Source organism: Pagrus major, chromosome 15 (genome assembly GCF_040436345.1).
Source record: "Pagrus major chromosome 15, Pma_NU_1.0".
Classification (NCBI taxonomy): domain Eukaryota; kingdom Metazoa; phylum Chordata; class Actinopteri; order Spariformes; family Sparidae; genus Pagrus; species Pagrus major.
In genome coordinates this window covers 22,567,668-22,584,113 of record NC_133229.1, presented here as the reverse complement: position 1 = coordinate 22,584,113, position 16,446 = coordinate 22,567,668, and the positions used below count along the sequence as shown (strand labels likewise).

The 16,446-nt window shown below is 42.6% G+C and overlaps 1 protein-coding gene across 1 annotated transcript in view; it reads right to left on the bottom strand.

Annotated features, from left to right (window-relative positions):
• Window positions 1–1,905: 1,905 nt before the first annotated feature.
• Window positions 1,906–16,446, bottom strand: part of LOC141009924 (protein bicaudal C homolog 1-like) — a 68,248-nt gene continuing 53,707 nt past the window's right edge. The window contains exons 10-21 of the mRNA XM_073482670.1: window positions 15,345–15,549; window positions 12,763–12,924; window positions 11,012–11,187; window positions 10,777–10,918; window positions 9,068–9,221; window positions 8,395–8,554; window positions 8,280–8,319; window positions 7,672–7,826; window positions 7,302–7,464; window positions 6,668–6,831; window positions 6,261–6,360; window positions 1,906–4,920 (exon numbers count right to left, since the gene is read on the bottom strand). Coding sequence (XP_073338771.1) covers window positions 4,793–4,920; window positions 6,261–6,360; window positions 6,668–6,831; window positions 7,302–7,464; window positions 7,672–7,826; window positions 8,280–8,319; window positions 8,395–8,554; window positions 9,068–9,221; window positions 10,777–10,918; window positions 11,012–11,187; window positions 12,763–12,924; window positions 15,345–15,549 — 1,749 coding nt within the window. The 3' untranslated portion in view covers window positions 1,906–4,792. The remainder of the gene's footprint in view (window positions 4,921–6,260; window positions 6,361–6,667; window positions 6,832–7,301; window positions 7,465–7,671; window positions 7,827–8,279; window positions 8,320–8,394; window positions 8,555–9,067; window positions 9,222–10,776; window positions 10,919–11,011; window positions 11,188–12,762; window positions 12,925–15,344; window positions 15,550–16,446) is intronic.

Below are 16,446 nucleotides of genomic sequence, written 5' to 3'. Positions count from 1 at the left end.
TGAAGTGTGTCTGTTCAGTCCCACAAGTTATTTTTCTGATGTTACTTAATATTTTCTATGCATGAAATAATCTGTTGCTGAGTAACCATTGTCCATGTTTCACAAGAGAAGAGAGCAATTTTAAGTGGCAACACTGCCCCCTTGAGGTCTTCTTTGAGGCCTGTGTGTCTGTCACAGTGCACAGTGCAGTATAAAGCAGGGAAACAATGCATTAAACAAAGTGGTTTGTGGTTGCTTTTTTTTTTTTTCAGTCAGTGGTCTCATTTTCTAATTTCGTTGAGCTGCTCATATTAAACAAAATATATCATCATGGCTTAATGTAAGGCGACGCAGTGCTGAGTTTGCGACCGTGACCTCACTCAAACAGATGATTTCTACATCTAAACTCTTCACCCCACAATTAATCACAGAGGAACTGGATTATAAGACCTGGATAATGCCTGGAAAACAACAAACAAAATGAGGGAGAAAAAGGGAAGAATCCAAATACAAAAATTGTGCAAAGTCATCTCCACTTCTTCGACGGTCCAGTAGCCATTAAGACAGGACAGATGGGCCGTCATTTAAGAGCTCCAGACTTGAGACTGAGCTTAAATTGGTTCTCATTACAGTATATATTGTGTCTGCCAGAGCCTGCATCAGTGGAAGCAGATTCATTCTGTTGGATTAAGCAGATCCTGGCTATGCGGATTAGGCCTCATGTAGGCATTCATGGCATCATAACCACTGGGCTCGTTTTTAACCTGCAGAGTATGTATGTGATTCTGATTACGGTAAGCTGTGAGGCTTTCAAACAGAGAAACCAAGACAGAGTGAATATACTGTTTGGCTAAAATGTACTGATTTTATAACACCACATTTAAACACTGGCTACAGCAGGGGCTTTTGTGTATCTGTGCCGTTTGAACACTGCTCATCTGCTATATGTGAATGTTCTGGAAGTAGCAAGGTTACAGCTTATGATGGTACTGAAAATCCTGATAGCCTAGAGCCACTTTCTGTTTCCTTCCATTCTCAACCTATGGGGGAGATTCTTAAAGGAGAAGTTCACCCCAAAATTAAAATTCAGTCATTATCGAGTCACCTCCACGCTGATGGAAAGTCAAGTGAAGTTTCGTAGTCCACAACACATTTCTGGAGCTTCACAACAACTGAAGGAGACGGGGACTTGTTTTAAAATGTAAAGGAACCAAACAACTGAAACAAAATGAATGAACCAGTACAGCCTGTCCAGAATAATCCAAGTCTCTGGAAGATCAGCGAACCCTATTTGATTCAAGAAGACGATATTCACCCCCTTTTAAGTCAAAATCTTCACTGTAGCTGCTGAGCTAAAAGCGTTAGCGCACCCTTTGGTGAAGAAGGAGCACAACCTCAACCGCACATCGAGGGAGTGAATAACATCTTTTCTAATCAATTTGCAATCTCAGGGCTTCGGGAGACTTGGATTACGCCAGACGAGCTCTATGAAGCCGTTTCAGGGTTTGCTTTTGGTTGTTTAATGTTTTAAAACAAGTCCCCATCTTCTTCAGCTGTTCAGGAGAATGCTGCAACACTGTTTACGCTGTGAAGCTCCAGAAATATTTTGTGGACTACGAAACTTCCACCTGACTTTCCATCGGCACGAGGCTATGATAATGACTTTCTATCCTTTAAGACACTCCTTTACGGACACTGACGGTTTGTCAGTCGTGACATTTCTGTGTGATCTGCAGACAACACCTCCAAAAAAACGTGACTTTGTTTGCATACATTTATTACCTTCATAATATCATTTGAATGCTTGAACAAACAATTTTTTTTTTTTTTGCCTGCTTGACAGTTTCTCCAAAAAGTCCTGTTTATATCTGTACTGCAACACAGTTAGAATAACAATAGCATCAACAGACGCCACAGTGAACAGAGTTTTGGCAACATGGCAATGTTTATACACAAATTCTTCTCTGGAACTTTTGTACCTTTCTCACACAAAAACAATGGCAGTATAAGATGTAAAATTTGTACAAAAGTTATGTATTACATTGTTTCCTTAGTGGTTTACATTTATTATAAATGTACCATTTGATTGCAGTACAAACAAATCCCTTTGGGAACAACAATATGACTAATACAACAAATCAAAGACATAATTGGGAAACTATTCAATCAAGGGCAAAGACTAGACACGCTGGCGGTAAACGTTTTGACTTGAGTCCCTTCAATGATCCGTAATAAATCTGCAATAACATGCATCAATATTTCTTTTTCTTTTTTTTTTTTTTAAACAACATTCACTTGATAAGACAAGAACCTCTTCTGCCCTCCGAGCAAACACATCCGAAAAAAGGCGAAGGATGAAAACAAATGTCTGCTAGGCAGGAACACGAGTCACAGCACTGGGAGAATCAGTGCTCAACAGTTTCAATGTAGTACCATGATGAGTGGGGGCGAACCGGCCCCGGGTTTCCTCTCAGGATAAAGAATCCCTTTTTCTATAATAGCTTTCTCCCTCTTCATCTCTTTTCTTAAGACTCCAGAGGAAAAAAAAAAAAAAAAAAGACAATTACCTGGTTGGCGTTGGGCAACCATGTCAGAACATTAATTAAGTGTTATTAACTTGACAACCACATTGAGAATGGCTCAAATCAGATGCGAGGGAGGGTAGAAAGTGGTTAAAACATGACAACAAAGTCACCTTAAAGGGAATCATTGAATCGAAAAGACTTAGGACTGCTGCTACTTTCTGTCATGTCATGGTTAAGCCTGTCGAGATGAATGTGATAATTTCTCAGAAGCGTCCTCTGTATACCCAATAGATTTCAATCAGTGGACTCTCAATTAAACCAAGATAAGAAATCCTTCAGTCGTAGCTTTTATACTTCTCAAACTGCAAATATAAACACATTTTTTCTAGGAAAAGAAAAATAGACTTTACAAAAAAAAAAAAGGCACTTAATTGCACTTGATACAAAATGCTCAGGACCTTGGAAGATGGATCGGCTTGTGGGCTAAATCCTCGGATAAATCTTAAGAACATCACACACGAAAAAACAGTCGGGTTATCCGAAGTTAATGAACTGTTGGAAAAGGACGTTTCCCTTTGCAAAACACATGACCGAACATAATACAGGAGCCCAGAAAAAAAAACACAAGCTCTGAGGATAAACACTGCTGCTGCGCGCACAATCCTGTTACTTCATTAAACACTGCTTAGCCAGGTTTTCTGGATATTAGATTGCACAACTGATACTAGAAAACCCCAAATTTGTGTTTGTTTTGATCTTGAATCTCACAGTCCTTCTGACGACTTTGGATTTTATCTGTGTCTCTGGCAGGAAACTGACTTGGCTGTAAATACACTGATTCTTTGTGTGATGCACCTCCTATCTGGAGAGTACGGTCAGACCAAAATATTAGTGTTCTTAACGAAATATTTCCCTGCTGAAAAACTAGTTATGTACATTGGCACTTTTCACTACAAAAGGCATGGCCCTGCTTTGTTACGAGGTCTTTCTTTGCTTTCTAAGTGGAACAGCCAGTGGAGAGGAAGACAAAAATAAGAAATAAAAGGCACGTATTTCTAGCGTAGCAACCCATGGTCCGGATACATGGAGGAGTGCTTTGTGAGATTTTAGGCACGCAGATGGGCCGCAGGGAGGCCAACACTGACATATAACAGATGAGACAAAAAAAAAAAAAGACCATGTGCTATAAACAAACAGAAGGAAAACCACAGAAAAGATGCCTGTTGACACAATCAGAGAGAGGCCTATAAAGCTGAGCCTCACTGCCTCCGGTCTCTGCTGCTGTCTAATGGCACAGCCATATTTACGGCTCCACAGATCAAAAGGGCAGGAAAACAAAAAAAAAAACAAAAAGTAAAAGATACTAATTACAAAATCATAGAAACTCATTAATGTATAAAAAATACATATGTAAACTGATTACCGTTAAACATCCCACCCAGTCCCCTAAAATGGTAATAAAAACTAAAAATAAAATCATAATGCATAATGAGTAAAAAATATTTGATTTTTTTTTTTTTTTTTTGTTTAGAAATACACAGACACACAAACAGACTGCGGCTGGACACAAACACTGACCTCGGAGGACTGTCCACCAATCAAAACACTGAAGGCAGCCAAAAGGTCGAAGGCCGTACTGACGCCTCCCCTTTGGTATATTGGCGTTAAAGTTGATGATGTCACCGCTTTGGCGTGCTGACAGATTTTGCACTTAATTTGGCGTCGCCCCTAATCTAAGTGCTTACATTTGGTTTGGTACAAAATGCATCTGTGCTTTTTAGTCAATAAAAAAAAAAAAAAATGCATAGTTATTATTTCAATCTAAGGAATTAGGCTCTCACAGGCAAAAGTCTAGTATTATTAAAGTGCATGTCACTGATACAACAGCATAGTGCGAATGCAGCTAGTATCAATGTGTAAAATGATTGTACTAATCATTCTGCCTGTTCCCTTGAACAAAAAGTGGACAGAAATACTGGACAGTACCCTTTTCTTCAGAACCAGAACAACCTTCATATAGAAATGCTCCACGTAGACGCAACGGCTCTATGTGGAGTGAACACTGAACCTTCCCTTTTTTTTTTTGTTGGCACTTCAGGTAAAACTATGGCTTTTTTTAATACATTTGTATTTATACTATATGGCAACGACAACATTGTGAACAGTCTTAATTCAGCTGGAGCTGAACGAGGGTAAACGACCACTGGAACCTGGGTTGCTGAGGCACAGAAAGATACTGGAGGCAGGGGTCTCCATCATGGACGGTTGTGGGATGGGCCTGGAGGCGTCTACCATCGCCCGCTGATGCTGGCCACGTCCGCGTGAAACTGTCGGGAGAGGCGGCCGCTCGCTCCCCCTTCCAGGAAGGAGGACCTGATGGGTGGCTCAAATAGCTTCCTCCGGTTCTTGTTTAGTTCTGTGTGAGAAAAGAGCACCGCAAAACATCAGCGGTAAGAAAGGTGATACAAACATGGGTTTTAATGTTAATGTTCGCCGAGTATTGCTTTGGGAGCTGAAGTAAATCAAAGTAAAGAAATAAACACGACCCAAGGAGTATGTTAACATTTCCCTTTTTCCCTCAAGTGATCTACAATGACAAGAAAATTGGATTCAAATCACTACGGGATTGCTCAGATCAACAAAAGCCCTCTTTGTGTCCATCTGGTTTTTACACAGCCCGCACGGACAAAACGCTTTCATAAAAATGTCAGACGCACGCTCTGGAATCTACGAGTTATTCATGTGATAGCTGCGTTCTGTCGCTGCCAGCATAAACCCTCGGTCTGATTACTGGAGTCAGGCAGCCCGCTCTAGCAGCTCTTTATACTGGCAGCCTGGCAGGAAGTTAAAACCTGGATTGCCTTGACTGGCGGTCTATCTCTTAATAATGAGAAGCAAAGATGAAGAGACGCAGACGGAGGCGTGCGCGGTCCTGTTTTGGAGCCTCAGAGTCCATCAGCAGAGATGAAAGTTGACCTGGACTTGGCTGCGGCGTCAGGCAGCTAAAACCAATTCTGGCCTTGGATCCATTTGCTTCCTTAATAATCGCAGCACAGGCCTCGCCATTTCCTCTTGTTGCTCTCACTGTCAGCCCTGGATCTGGTCTGGCCTTTCCAGAAAATCCACGGCAGGAAGCTCTCAATCTCAACACCAGCATGAATAACTTACGCGGCCACAACTGCAGCTATTACAATGTCCAAAATATGACATCAGTAATGAAGCGTGACAACCACGACATTCACATCAGATCCAGTGCAAGAACAGAACCGGACAGAGTCTGCAGCAGCGTCGGGGAGGCAGCTGGAGCAACTGGAGGAACACCAACACACTCATCTGAGAAGAATGCGTCTTAATCCCATTTACTCCCGCTGCTGCAAATTACTGAAACAAGCTTTCTTTTGGTTTCCTTACAAGATAAATTAGCTACATCAGTACTGTCTTGAACTTTTCTACCAGTCTGCCAATATTAAGGACCACCTATAGCTTTCGAATCAAGTGTTTGGCAGTGGAGATGTCAGCTGGAGTTCCTCCTGCCCAGCTGGGCTCCACTCGGGCTTGTTGTAGTGACAGACAAAATAGGAAACCTTAATGAAACACATAAGCCAATTTGAGAGAACGGGAGCAGCAGGAGACAGCTGGCAGGATGATGTTTTGTCAATTTCGGTTTTGTTGGACAGCTGATAGCAGAGACAGACAGGAACGAAGGGTGACGTGAAAATACAAATCTAAAACAGACATCTTCTTCTTCATTCGTACCTGAGATGGCGAGCAGCATTTTCCTGCGGGCTCCAAAGGTGGTGATGCCCAGTTCCTTCAGGTCCTGGTCTGTTAGAGTCAGGAATGTCTGGAGGTCAATCTGGAAGCAACGACAAGTCCATTTCACACGGCTATTACCACAATAAAGACACTTTTAAATCGAATGATGAAATGTACTATAACTGGAACCATTTTTACTTGAAAAGTATTTTTATAATCAAATGAATGTACTGTACATGCCTCCAACACATATGTTTGGTTAGCATGGGAGCAACTAAAGTTAGCAAACACGTTCCCTCACATTTCCCGAAGTTTCTCCCTACTTTTACTCCCTGCTAGCCTGTCAGCCGAGCATTTCCTCAGGTCACCAGTAGTTAAAATAAAAGTGGGTTCACACTCTGCACTACCTCTTGTTGCTGGAAGACGTCCGTGTACTTCCCCAGGCCCAGCTTGCTGAACAGCTCAGGCAGGTCTGAGCCTTTCAGAGACGAGTTCAGGCTGCAGCCGTTGCTGCCGGTTACTGAAGAGATGCAGTCCATGTAGTTGCTGCTGCTGAGGTAATGCTCTGCAGCTGTCCATCCCAGGATTACAGCAACCCAAAAACATTCATATTAATATTCACACCATTTTTAATTTAACATCAAATGTAGTAAAACTTTCATTTGCAACAGAATTGGATTGTTGGATTGATGAGAATCATCTAGCTTCTGTGTGTGTGATGGAGATAAGGGTGCTCACATCGACCCTTTAAACGGGTTCACTTCTGAGTGGGTTTTCTCTCGAGTGTTTACTTCACCTCTTCTCTTCAGTGTCATCATGAAAAAATGTGACCTTCTCCTCAATCTATTAGGTCCTTCTGTGAATCTATTTCACCATCACGGCAGTAATGTAAAGACATATTCTGTTATCCTTTCGCTCTCTGACAAGTTTTTCACTGGTAAATTGTCATCGTCCTTGATGCCTTCGTACTCGACCAATAAAATGCTTTAAATCAGTTCTTGTCAGTGTAGCATGGATAAAACAGAACAATATGCTACTGACCAGATTTGTTCTGCTTTCTCTTCGGGCTGCTGACAGCGGAGGGGAACTCGGCGTGACTCGGCAGGCCGTTACCGGTGCCGTTCCTCTCTCGCCAGTTGTCAGAGTCACTGCCGTTCCCGATGCCTTCCCGGCTGCTGGATCGAGACAAGGACAACGGGGAACCCTGAGAGGGAAAACAAAGAAAAGACAATCCAAACATTTAACAACGAGCTCTGAACGCCTGCTGAGCTCTGAGAGACTACATTGTATCTCAATACAGAGAAAATGATGAGACAAATAAAGTCTTGTATAATATACACTTAACGACAGTAAATGCCAGAAAGGATGAACTTGTTTATCAGAGGTGACAAGAATGGCACCGATGTCTGACCTCGTAAGTGGTGCTCATGCTGGGCTTGTAAGGAACATGATTGGCTCTCCGCAGCTCCTTGATGGTCTCAGCTGGCATGGACTTTGAGAAGCCCAGACCGCTCCACGTGTTGGTGGGGGTCCGCACCTCAGTCACCACAGGCTTCTTTAACATAGCTGTGTGAATACAGACACACAGTGAAGCACACATATACAGAGATGAAGCACACTAACATTTATCATTTTAACAGAGAACTACCATGAATTATCTGCATACAATTACTAAGCCTGTGACAAGAATATATTGTCCCAGAAATAATTAAGATCAACAACGTTATTGTCATTTTAAGACCATTTTATGCCACTGACTTTTCATGCTGTGCAGTTTTTTAATACACATTTCTTCATAATTCACATTTGATATCTCTGGAAGCCTGAATCTTAACTAGCTAAAGATTTCTATGTGCTTGAATTACACTTGAATTTCTGCTTTTGGATCTGACAAAGAGGGAAATTAAGTCCTCTTTCTGTGGATAAACGTACTAGTAGCTGTTACCGGCAGTGTGTCTTCACACTAAGCCACATTACGGGCACTACTAATGACTTTATAGTATTCGAGCTGACACTTACCTTTGGTTGCCAACAGCTTTTTCTGCTCATAGTCAAATGCCTGAAAGGACAGCAGACAGTTTTATTCGTTTGTTGCTTAGTACCCTCCAAACTGTGTGTGAGAGTGTGTGTGTACCTGCATGTTGGCGAAGGGCGTCTGTGGTCCCAGTCGGATTCTCTCCCTCTCATTCTGCTGTGCTGCCCTCTCAGCAGCCCGCTCGCTACCCGGTGCCCTCTTATCCGCCACGGGACTGTCTGACGAGCTGGACTCAGCGTCCGAGAGAAGACAGTCAGAACTGTTGACAGAAATACAGAGCCGTGAGCAGGGCTGAGCAACGACAATATCCAAATCACAGGAGCTGCAGGTGAAATGTGGAGGTGCTAATGGAGAATAAAGCATTCAGCCAGCCTACAAAAGGTGAGGCTGAGGCTGTTAATGGTCCTGGCTCAGCAGATCTGACTGTGGCCAAGTTTTTATTTTTATTATTGACAAACCATCAACCATGCTGTCCAGGGTGAGTGTGTGCAAGACAGTCCTTATGCCAGCCAGTACTACAGACAAAACAACCATGTCTGTCACTCTAGTTTTGTCCAATTTTTATGAATAAAATCTGTGTCCTTGGGTTCGATTCCACTGAACGCAGCTCTCATCCCAGCGTTTTCTCGTCGCTCTATCACTTCGTCCATGTGTGAAGGAAATGAATGCAAGCCTGCCAAACTGTAACAGCATGAGCCGTAAATGATCTCAGAAGGGATGCTAAAGACTAACGTGACGAGAAGCTGTAAATGATCTCTAGATTCACACATACTGTAAATGGGAGTTCTTGGTGCCCTGCAGGAGCTCCACAGCCTGTCGTTTCCCCGATGACGTCTTACACGAAGCCAGCATCTGTTTCAGCTCGTTCCCGTTGGCTGAGTGTGAGGGGCTCCTCGGCATGCCCACTTCCACAAACGTGTCGGAACCTAAAGGAAATAAACACAGACGTATTTTAAATATCCTATTTTATTTCTTTCTAGTTACTGGGCCCAGTGTTTAAACAACGTGAATACAAAAGAGACAGTGTCAGTAGAGACGGGGGCTTGGATGGTGTGTAGCTTGGTGTGTTTAAGTGTGACAAGTCTCAGTTGAATCCTGGATTAATTAAAATCAGCAGCTGTAATTATAACGTGGTTTTCTCTTGCTGCTCTACTTTCACCCTGACAGGAAGCTGCTCTGCGTAACAGGATGAATGCATGTGTATAATCAAGAATATCTGGACGCGCATGGTTTACTGTATGGCGTAAAATAATATGATGTCAGTCAATCTAATGAAGCTCCCCCCGGGGGTTAAATGTTTGAACAATCTCCCCGCACTCCCTCCCTCCAGTCGAGTCAGACTGGGCGAGCCAGTCCAAACACATTCTGGGACACAGGAGGAGGCGAGGGAGGGGAGAGGAAACCTTGCAGAGATGCACCACATCGGGGGAGGACCAGCTCAGAAAACAGCGGGGAAAACCGAGACGCGTGAGAGTGAAAGTTTGAGGGGAAAACCGCGAGTGTAAGTCGCAGAGGAAATAAGGGCCTTTCTGAACCGCTAGGAGACCAGCAGTTAATCTGTCTCCGTTCCAACACAATAAACGCAGTCAGAGGGAGTATGAAGTGAGGAAGACCGTATAGAGAAATCAGTTCATTCAAGGAATTTTTTCCTCAAAGTGGGTTTAAGGGTTACATAAATCTCAATTGGAAAAGCTTAAATTGGACATTTATGTTACGTCTGCAAGGCCGAGCCGCCAGCAGCGTCAGAAATGTTAACGGCTTGAAAATGTTGTCTATCCAAGGTTACAATCACACATAAATCACAAGACTTTAAAGTGTGTCTTTAAAATAACTGACTCAGTGGAGGGCAAGGCTCCAACTATAAGCAGACTTTTATTAAGAAAAGTTATATTTTAGAAAAACACTGATTATGATTTCATTAAAGAAATACAAGGCCAAAGGAAATAGTTGAGAATAAAGAAATATATCCTTAATTAGAACTGACTTTTAAACATACTAGGAGTCAGGAGTTTATGATAGGCATGTAGGTGCTCTGCTCTCCGAACAACTTGTGAATTTGAACAGGATAGGCTTGATATTTTGGAGGGGGGGGGGTTGATTGCCAGGTAAGATAGGAAATGCAGGTGCCTTAACTGGCCCTCGCATTCTTCAGAGCCTAATATAATAAACAGATGCGGTCAGGGTTAGCTCTATGCTATATTGGATTACTGCATACACAGACATGTTTTACTTGTCTTTCAGTCTGTACAGCAGCACAGTCAAATTTCAGTCAAATTTTTGCTTTCACAAAATGGGCAGACGGCAAGATTTACATAATGCAAACGGTCACAGCTATGTGCCCAAAACAAAAGTAGTTACTATAACTACTACAAAATAAGAGCACTGATGTGAGATTTTGCAGCAAATACTGTAGTTTAGCCACTGAAAGTGCAACAACCACCTACAGTGGTGACCAGTTTCTTTATGAGCCTCTTTTTATACCTTCATCTGGGCTGGACTTGCTGGACAGCGGTTCTGATGGATTGTGTCCGCTGGCCTCCTGGACTGAGTCACACGGGGCTGGACTCAAAACAGTCTCTGCAAGTGACGCAGTTGCTATCCTCCCATAGACTGAGCCAGGATGCTACACACACACACACACACACAGAAAAATACAAGTGGAATTTACTAAACAAGAAAGTCACAGTGAACTCACACAGCACAGAACTGAGCCAACCTTGACGTGTCCGTTGAGAGTGCAGGAGCCCTTGGTGCAGTCAGGGACCCCGTTGGGCTGCTTGTCTATGGGGGCGAGGCCAGGTGGAGGAGACGGTGTACTCTGTGTGTAACCCTGCAGGATGCTGCTCAGGGTGGCCTGCGTGGCCGGGTGCAGCATCAGCTGAGAGGAGAAGCCTGAAGACGTAAGAAGAGTGCAGCGTTAACAATTCTGAACTTCTAGCCGTTCATACGGGATATGTGTATTATTATTCTCGAGACCCGTAACTTTCTTTCTGTTTGTCTATATATACATTTATAAACTAGAATAAAACAACTGAAACTGTAGTCAGGAGTCCAGTAATGCACCTTAAAGGACCATGTAATCAAATTAAGAGCTCTCCACTGTAGTGAATTGGAGTAGCAGGATTGGAGATAACATTTTTTTTACATGACATCTTCTTTGTCACGCAAATATTACGCACAATGCAACACGGCCCCCGAGTGTTCAGTCAGAAATTTGGATGTATTATGCTGCATTCATGTGCTCCTCAGACAGTCCCATGTCCTAAGTTCAGAAGCCGTTCTTCCTACATCGGTGTGTTCATGTGCGTCAAGTCGGAGTGTGGGAGCAACATGGATGCACTTTATCGCTCGGAGCGTTTAAACAACACACTGACAGCTGTTTCTGGAAGAGCAAAGGAAACCGATGATGTAAGCCGTGAAATATATTTCACAAATATGCATGTTAACATCAACCCAGTGTTTCCGTTCATCAGCCATGTTTCAGCGTCAAATGACATCAACTCGGCAACTTGCGTGCAACAATTTTCTCCAACTGTTCGTGTTGTTGCTCCAACTTGAAGGGGCGTTTTTCCGGATTATTCCGATACCACATGAACGCACTATTACACCAGCCTCAAGAAAAGATGAGGAGTGATCTACAGACATCTGGTAAGCTTCACTTGAATCAATACATCAGACTTCAAGCCGCTGCCTCTAGAGCAACAAAAGGCTTTATACAGATTATACAGATTTTTAGGGTGCAAGACCTGTAAACAGGCTTTGATGTGTAAAATTGTTGTCCTTTAACTTGACAGTTAACCTACAAATAAGCTGTCAACGAATATTCTAAATCTGAATATATAATCAAACTGTTAACAAAATGGACATTCAATTGTGAAAACTTAACGACTTTCTGCACTGAACTTACTTTCATCGATTGAGGAGGAAATGTAGGTCAAGCTGAGCTGAGCAAATTATTCAACAACAACCATGTGGTGATGATGGAAGTCTGTCAGCAACCCAACTCGGTTGCTGACAGAGTGTTTTGCACTCCTGACATTCCTAAAAGCCAAAAAAGCTGGAAATACTTAAGATTTGGGTTAGAAGATGGCAAAATTGTGGCGCCTCGAAATAAAGTTGTGTGCACGCTATGTAAGCTACAGTGAGCTAGCACGCTGAGGGCTAAGCTGCATAAAAAATTAGGTTATGAAGGAACATAAATTAGGAAACCCAATTTTACGGTACAGGATGTTTTGTTTTTCGTCTATTTTGTAAAGTGTAGGTATACAAGTCTTCTAGAAGATATGTTGAAATAAATATTTCCATACAAGCAGTTTGCCCTTTTCTGGACATATTGTGCAAAAATCAATACTGGAATGGTTCAAACCCATGTGTTGTTTCTTAGAAGGCATAATTAAACATCATCAATATATCCATTGAAAGAGACCATCGAGAATTTAAAGGTCAGAGACTCCGATCAATACCGACCTTGGGTGCTGGTGAGCGAACTGGGCCAGAGGGAGGGGGAGGGTGCCGGGGTGCTGGGGCTCGGGGTCTGGAGGGGGCTCATGGAGGAGTTAAGGCTGTTGAGGACAGCGTTCGGGGCAGCCGAGTTGGTGAGGGAGTGGGCCGCCGTCGCACCCAGGAAACCTGAGGAGAACAGAGAGGGAAGGGGGAAAGAAAGATGAGGACAGGAGACGAATAGACCAGCGGTGGTCCTGTCAAAACGCAGAGCCATTTTTCAAACTAATCATATGTTACACTGAGGCCCTCAGAAAATAAGCTTGGTCTTCCAGCTATTTAACAGGAATTCAACGAACTGTCATCAACCAGACAGCAAATGAGAGGAAGAATTTCTTACATTTTCTACAAGGTCATGGATGCAAAAGTACATATCTTGTGTGTCCTCATACCCAATAAAACCATGTTTTTAAGAGCACCAACAATGTGGTGCTTGGTGTCTAAACCCAAAGACAGTGTATGAAAACAGAAAGAAGCAGGTCTGTGGCTTTAACAAGGGGCTAGTTTGGCTCCAGGAATAAGGCCAGGGATTCTTCTGGCAGACTGGCCTGTAATCTGAGGAAGACAAGCATGTAGCAATTACTAAAGGCCAGGATGTGGCCGTCCACAGCTTCACCCCCGGGCCCCTGGGTGTAAGAGACAGGAAGAGACCCGTTCAACTGTACTGGGACTTCATGGCACATTGTTGCGTTTTGTGACCAATTTTTTAAAAATGTATTCAAATCACGTCTCATTTGGTGGGCGTTGAAGGACATAAAATAAAGGTTATTTGAAAAAAATGTATAACATCTCATCAAAATGTGCTAAATCCTCCAACAAATTCATTTTGTTCTTATCAACAAAAACAGACCCAATATCAGTGTTCACCTACCTCAGATCTCCTTTACACTTACAACTCCATGGAAGCAGAAAACAAATCAAAATAGACAAACATATTACAAATATTATCAAAATACTGTCATATTCCTTTAAAGGTTAACTCCACCAATTTTATGCATCAAAGCATCTTCACAGGTCTTGGGGAGTATCACCGCACAGAGTTATAAAAAGTACTCAAAAGTCGTACTTGAGTAAAAGGGAAGATAATGTGTTAAAATATGACTTTGGTAAAATTTAAAGTCACCTGTATGATTTGTAGGTCAGTAAAAGTCTTAACGTATCTGATATTTAATGTGCTTGAGTATTAAAAGTAATTTTCTGGCAATAAACGTACTTAAGTATCAAAAGTACAAGTAAAAGAAACTTGTAAACATAGTTGCGTGTAATCTGATAAATTACCTCCAGTGATGTCACTCTGTGGCTGATTGGCATTGTGGGTAATGTAGGCGCCAGGTTTTGAAAAGCAGTCCACTGGTCTATCATTGCACTCCTGTGACACTGTTGGACTCGTTACGGACAGTTTAAAAACAGATGACCTAAATCTCCTTTATTATTCCACCCATTCTTCTTCCTTATCAAAACCTGGCGTCTACATTACCCACAATGCAACTTGGCATCACTGGCGTAAATTTATCAGATTACATGCAGCTTCCTCTGGAGCCACAAAAGGCTTTATACTACTTTTTCACATATGCAGTAGTTCTCCTCAAGACCTGTAAACACACTTTAATGTACAAAATTGGTGGAATTGCCCTTTTAAAATCATGGAAATACATTGTCTAAGTAATGAAAATGTAGATTTGGTGGGATTAGCATTTAGTTATAGAGCGAAACAAAATAAACAGTATTTCTATCTGCAGATAAACTGTGATGGATCTTCTGCCAGCATGTGTTTATAGCCACAAGCTACTTCCTGTCAGCCTTCTCCACTATCTGATCCTCCCTCTGCCATTGATGCATTACTCATGTCCTCATTTGCATTTTTTTTTAAAGCCTGAACCCGAAAAACTATGTCTTGTAAAAGCAGGAAAGCAGATAACAGGGCCTTAACATTTATCCTATAATACTACTCTTACTAAATTCAATTAAAAGTCTCCATTGGAAACGAAAAAATCCAGACATCTGTTCCAAGCTGAACTCTGCGCCTTCTTGTTGAGGTCAGCGCTGCAGAAAAACAAACTCCTACGCGATCCTAACCGTTCATCATCCCATGATTCATAAGCTCACGATTCATTCAGAGTGGCGCATTTAAATTGAGGTTATTTTCTGATGGTTCGATGATCAAAGATTTCTCATTTCTTGGAAAGACATTAAGACAAACAACTGCTACTGTAAAGAGTGTACAGAGATGATGGCGGCATGAGTCACTGGCTGTGATTTATGTGGGTGTTGAGGGGATATTTAAGGCTGATTTGAATTTCTATTGAATTCAGTGACGTCGTGAACCAGGTGATAACAGGCTTTTAGGGGATCTGGCTCAGATATGGCTGGCTCTTCATAGTATGTGACTGGTCCAGATTTTGATGTATGAGGACATTAATTCCTTTACAAAGACATTTAATCTTGATGCAAACGAGGGTTGCTTCTTATCTTTTCTCGCTCAAGTAAAGAATACAACCAATACATATACTGTAGTGCTTTCTTCACAGGTTCGACAGTGTCATCATTACCCAGATTGCTCAGCCCCAGGCCAGCTGAGGCCAGGATGTCCAGGCCAACGGGGCAGATGAGGGACGGGGATGGGCCGTTGGTGGCGGGATTCAACGCCACAGAGGGCGAGGAGGACGACACCCCGTTGCTCTCCAGACCCAGGAGGAATTTCCGGGCTTCGTACATGTTCACTGCGTTCCTCTCCACGCTTTTGACTATCACAGACTGAGAAGTGATGGGGAGGGGGGAGAAAGGCAGGGGAGGGAGCGAGGGACAGATAGGGTAGGGAATGTTGGCACCAGAGACAGGGAGTTAAAGGGAGGATGAGGGGGAGACGCACATAAAGGGGAGGAAGGAAGAGGGAATTAAGGGTAGATTAGAAGGATAAACATTGAGGCAGTGTGGGAGAGAGGAGACATGAGAAAAAGCGTTTCTTCATCAACTGCATAACACACCATTACACACATACACTAGCTGCGTTTACATGGAGCCTAATATTCCACTGTTACATATATTATCTTTCTTTCAAAGGTGACGCTGCTTGCAGGAGGCACAAAAACACTGTGGCAGCAAAAAAAAAAAACACTGGCATGTGGACGATACAAATTACTTGTCGGAGGTCTTAATTACCCACAATGAAACAAGAGCAACGAGCGACGAACGTGACTTGCTGATGTGGGGTTTGAGGACAACCCGTTGGAGGCTCCTGATCCCTAGAAAATAAACTTCTCCTTCTGTTGTATTTCTGGCAGATTAGATGCTTCACAGCGGGAGGAACCACTAAAAAGTTATATTCTGATCAAATGCTCGGGGCATGTAAACACACATCTGTATCGCCCGTGTAAACCGCTAAGTAGGAATCTCTAATCACAATGATTGAATAAATATTGTCCATGTAAACACAGCCATTCATACGAGCGGAGAGAATATGAGGCAATGCTAGATATTCAGTGAATAATTTACTATAAGGGAATAAATCAACGAGAATTATAAACAGGAAAAGACTCTAAATCAGCGACTTCTACATTTTCCACATCACCAGGAAGCCTCGCAACTCACAAACATCAAATAAAAATGAACGTGAGCACAAATCATGCCCTGGCTCTTCCCGGATTTTTTGCT